Source organism: Trachymyrmex septentrionalis, unplaced genomic scaffold (assembly GCF_001594115.1).
Source record: "Trachymyrmex septentrionalis isolate Tsep2-gDNA-1 unplaced genomic scaffold, Tsep1.0 scaffold72, whole genome shotgun sequence".
Taxonomy (NCBI): Eukaryota; Metazoa; Arthropoda; class Insecta; order Hymenoptera; family Formicidae; genus Trachymyrmex; species Trachymyrmex septentrionalis.
This window is the reverse complement of record NW_017305905.1, coordinates 1,778,645-1,784,190: the sequence shown is the minus strand read 5'-3', so window position 1 is coordinate 1,784,190 and position 5,546 is coordinate 1,778,645. Positions and strand designations below refer to the sequence as shown.

Below are 5,546 nucleotides of genomic sequence, written 5' to 3'. Positions count from 1 at the left end.
GCTCTAACCGGCTGTTTCAGCGACAAAAAAGATTACATGATCAAAATAAATGCTTGATATTTATCAATTTTGACTATATGATCCTTTTTGTCGCTAAAACAGTCGGTTTGAACAACTCGTGAAAATTTACCTTTAGCTGAACATTCGATTCTTGAAGGTGAAAAAGAATCGATTCTCGAGGCATCGAATCAGAATTTGGCATCACGAATCTATACTTATTATGTTACATCTATGGTCGTAGCGAATGTTCTGCCATCGTCGTCATTCGCAGTCACTAGTAATACTGATATACGCCATTTTTCCTTTGTCGTTCTCTTACGCTTGTTTGGTCGCTACTCGTCGCAACTGTCAACGAAGATTCCACGTATTCTCACGCATCTTACTACAAGGATCGAGGACGTGACGTTCGAGAGGGAAGAATGAGTTACGGTAGGCCACCGCCCCGTATCGACGGGATGGTTTCCCTGAAAGTCGACAATCTCACGTATAGGACGACGCCGGAAGATCTGAGGCGCGTGTTCGAGCGATGCGGCGAGGTTGGCGACATTTATATTCCCCGGGATCGCTTCACGCGCGAAAGCCGCGGCTTTGCGTTTGTCAGGTGAGTCTCGTTATCCCGTTTCAATAATCACGTCTCGTAATTGTGCACGCCCGCCATATGGGCGGTACATTCAATTAACCGCTCTCTTGTGGGCAATGGTGTGCCTTGGATACATTGACGCCAACGGTGATAGTGACGTCACGATGCGAGCGCATTAGTTCGCAAATCGCTGTTTCCGATTAGAACGTTATACTCCTATATGCTAGGATGACCAACCATCCCAAATTAGAAGTCTCAAATTTTGGGTGTTTTCCGTGGCTTAACTAGTTTACATTTTGGAACTTAAAGTGAGATAAGTATATGTTTTATATTTGGCGAAAGCAAGAAAGAGAATTCTAGTATCAAGTAGCTATCATGAAATATGTCGGAATTTTAATCGGAATCATTCTGGTTTTCCTAGAAAACAATAAAAATATAGAGAATAATTGAATAATTCCGATCGGAATTCATTCCGACTTGTACCATGATAAGGAACAAGTTTGTTAAACGACAAGGATGGCACAACACCCGGGGAGGGATGTACTTCCGAAAAGGTGAACTCTCCGATTTTCTTCTCGATTGGTATACTACTGTATTTTGATGCCCTAATTACAAGAAATCGGGGAAAATTTATTTTTTCGAAAGTACACCCCAATTGAATTTTTTTTTAATGTCTCTCTTTTTTTGAGAAATTGGTCACCTTACATATGTATTTTTTGCCATATATGATTTTTGTCGAACAACTTAATATAAAGTGACATATCTTTAATACCAGGATTATTAGGGCGATGTCACAAATCATTTTTGAAATTCACATGTTTTGTATACATGGTAGTCCATTTTAATTAATTTTAGTCAATTTTCTTTGAAATTATTAATGATACGAAGAAATGCTTTAGATGAAAGTGGAACGGTTTTGAGAGGAATGTATTCTAGTCGTTTTTTTTTTCTAGGTGGAAGCACAAAGAAGATATGAAGGTCACCTCTATTTTTTTTTTAATAGAATTATGTGATTTTTTTATTAGACATAGACTGATTTCTCTAATTATTCTGCATATAAAAGTATTAAGGTAGAGATATAAAAAAATCAATAGTTTACGAAAGATATTTTATACTTTATTCTGGTACATTTTAACATAAAATGTTAAATATCTCGTAAACTTTCAACTTTTTTTATTATTGTACTTTGATATAATTATAAACAGAATAATGAGTTGAATCAGTAAAGAAAATACATAGTTGCTTATTTAAAAAAGTATCCATTTTGTTTACATATTTTTTCTGAAGCAATTATATCTACACCAATTGATTTATTTCATTTTTTTTTTGTTTATAAAAGTATTAAGGTACGATTATCAAAAAGTTACTAATTTATGAAATATTTAACATTTTATGTCAACATGTCAGAATGAAGTATAAAATATCTCGTAAACTATTGGTTTTTATATCTTTTTTTTTATATCTGTACCTTATAACTTTCATACAGTTAATAACTAGAGGAATCATTATGTAAAAATATTATAATTCTATTTTAACAAGTGGAGGTGAATTTTCATCTTTTTGGCGCTTCCATCTAGAAAAGAAACCTTGCAAAATATCCAAAATAAATAAATAAAAACCATCCAAAATATGTCCCTCTCTGAACTATTTCATCTTTATGTGAAACATTTTTTTTGTGTTATTATTAATAAGTTTGGAAAGAAAATCGATTATATTGATTAAAATGGATTACTCTATACATATCTGTGTGATGTGAAATCGAAAAATTTCACCGCTCTCACCTTATTACTTTTATATAATTCGATTTGGAAATAAACGCGCTTTATTTACTATTCTTATAACAGGGTTATTACAGATCTGAAAAACCAGAAAAATCAGAGAACAATATAAGAATCTAAAATTTTGAGCTTTGCTCAATTTCCTAAAAATGCTTTTATTTTAAACAATATTATTACAATTTAAAAAAATATATATTTAACACTTATAATTACAATAAATACTGATTTTCTTATAGCGAATTCGATTGGACGCACCCAGTGCGCACTGGTGCACATTCAAGACGTTTTACATAAAATAAACATAAAGATATTCTTATATATGAACATAGAAATCGATTAAATCCTAAAATACTCAATACATTTATTGTACTATTAGGTAAAATATATGTTTTATAATTCTAAATCTTTGTTTTTATACACAAATTAAATCAGTGTACAACGGCTTCAATGTGCACTAGTTCGCACTAATGCTTCCAATCGAATTCGCCATTACTCAGTATTGCAAACTGTATGTACCAGACTATGCATCAGTCATTATGTTAAAAGAAATGTAATTATTACTTTTTTAAATGTAGAAATTAGACATTTCTCACAATGTCAAATTTATTTTTTGTTTTAATTTTTGTACTGTTTAATACGCGAGAAACTTAAATCATTTTAATTAGACTTTGTTTTAAGACTAATTAAGATACATATTTTATTAAATATATTTGTTACTTCAAAATTACTGTAAAATTAAAATTAAGATTAAAATCAAAACAATTTTAATAAAATAATTAAAATTTATATTTTATTTATCCGTTATAATTGCATTCTTTTTTCCAATACTCATTTATTTTGTACTGGACTGAATTTACATTCAAGATTTCATCAGATTGGCTACTAAGCTTCTAAATGTAAAATAAAACTTATAAATGTATGTTCTTTTTAATAATATTTAATAATATTAATAGTTTGATTACAATCTCTGTGCTCTTAAGGCTCTTGAGTAGTTGCGGCAGCCATGTTGGCTGCCGCATCGTGACGTCAGAAGCAAGGAATGACACATTAATTTATGCTACAAGCTATTTGTAAATAAAGACAAATTGGATAAATCTAAATAACGAGATTGCTTTAAAATACCTGTAAAATGGACAGAAACTATCCTTTTCTCTCTTAATAGTCAGTAAATGGTCGTAAAAGACAGGTAAAGTGAGCCTAATTTCGCGTAGAAATACACGGTTTGTTGAAATGAATGAAATATATGCTTTTACGTATAAAATTCCAGGATAGCTATAATTCTGTGCCCATTTTTAGGATTTTTATAAGTACGAAACACGTCACATTTTCACAATTAAGCAAATAATAATGATATGCAGCACAAATTTCGTCGTCAAAACGTTACTTTTTTACGCCTATAAGTTCAGCCATTTATCGTGGTGAAGTACTGTCTGTAAAACACACACACACACACACACACACAAAAAGCACGAGCCCATGTACGTGTGCTCGCTTTCGACGCGCCTAGAGCACAAGTACATGGGCTCATGCTTGTGTGTGGGGCTACTGATTTCGCTACATTCATCGCCAGCCCGTCGACTGATTTTGAATCGCATGCTGACTACTCAGGAGCCTTAAATTAAAATTTATATATTTGATATTGATCATGGAAAATTTTTCGATAATTGTTTACAATAAGAGACCTCCTAATGACCTTGACATATATTATCAAAGTCATGACTTTGATAATATATGTTGAGTAACCTCCAACAAGTTTTAGCCGTCGTTCGTTATTCGTTATAAAGTTAACAGGTTAGTAATTATTTTCCTGTTTTATATGAAAACGTCAGATAACTCTAGACAGAGAAAGAGATACGAAGTGGACCAATTAAGGGGGTCTTTCCATTTGAGAGCCGATTTTAAATGTATTCTCCGAGAATTTTTTGAATAAAAAATTTAATGAATAAAAATGTAAGTGTACTTAAAAAGTAATATAGGTCTAAAAAGTGCATACAATGAACATGTAAAAAAATATTTTTTTTGTAATGTTTATTATTTACAAAATAGTAATAAGACTGAAATGGCACTGAAATTAGGCCTACTCTGCGAACACAATCAAACGGCGATTATAATAGGTATTATAATCGCCGTTTGCAATTATAATAGACGATATAAATGGTATCGTTGGTCTGAAAGCCAAAAATAAAGCGGTTTCTTAATGAGTGGATTGTAATTATCGCCCGAACCAGGATAATTAATATCGTATGCATATTTTCAAAATGGCGACAGTTTCAAAACATTTTTCGAATTTTGCTCATTTTTCCCTTTTATTTATGCTTCCAAAAAAAAAAAAAAAAAAAAAATTAACGTAGGCTATTCTGATTCGAGCGATAATGATATGTTCTCTTATAACCCCTGAAGTAGAAGTCGATCGGACTAATATAGTTTGTTTGGAATTGTGATCATGACCATGTTTGAAAACATTTCGAGAAAAATGCCTTTAAAGTTTTAAAACATTTTAGTACAAATACCGCTCCTTTTTTCATTAGAAACGAAAGATTTTCACGCAAAGCGAGATCCACTTCACCTCTCTTCTTGTCTAAGAGAAAGTCGGTGGAGTAGACCTCACTTTGCGTAGAAAGTCTTACGCCCCTGATAGAAAGAGTATAGGGTAGTTTTTTAACCCTTCATGTCACCGTGGGTCAAAATGACCCGAGCATATAGTAAATCATCTCAAGAGGATTAGGCGAATATGCATTTGAAAATATTATAAATTTAAAAAGTTATTTTTTCAGTAATAAAACTAATTTTTTCGAAGTTAACGTTTGCGGTTTTTTTTAGTGTTAAAATTAAATTTTTCACTACAATGTTATGTTCCATTTTCTCGAAAGATAATTATAAAGGATAATTATATACTGTAATTTTTTGAAGTCAATGGAACTAATATTATTGATTTGATAACACTTCAAAAATTTTAACCATCGTGTAGCTTTTTTGAAATGCAATCATGAAAGCTTAAAATTGTGATAAAAATAAGATTTTTTAAACTTTATTTGTTAATAGCTTTGAATGAACAGTAACCGCTACCTAAAATCTTTTTAAGGTCACTTATGTATAACATCCATCTTATATAAAGTTTTGTATATAGAAAATAAGAAAATTTTGAAGATGAGTTTTATGTAAATATATCTCGAAAACTATATATATAT

The 5,546-nt window shown here is 31.2% G+C and overlaps 1 protein-coding gene across 1 annotated transcript in view; it reads left to right on the top strand.

The window, feature by feature from the left end:
• Positions 1 to 237: 237 nt before the first annotated feature.
• The window catches only part of LOC108753816 (serine/arginine-rich splicing factor 2), a 7,720-nt gene continuing 2,411 nt past the window's right edge, over positions 238 to 5,546 (top strand). Inside the window, exon 1 of the mRNA XM_018495734.1 lies at positions 238 to 601. Within this exon, the coding sequence (XP_018351236.1) occupies positions 420 to 601 (182 nt within the window). The 5' untranslated portion in view covers positions 238 to 419. The remainder of the gene's footprint in view (positions 602 to 5,546) is intronic.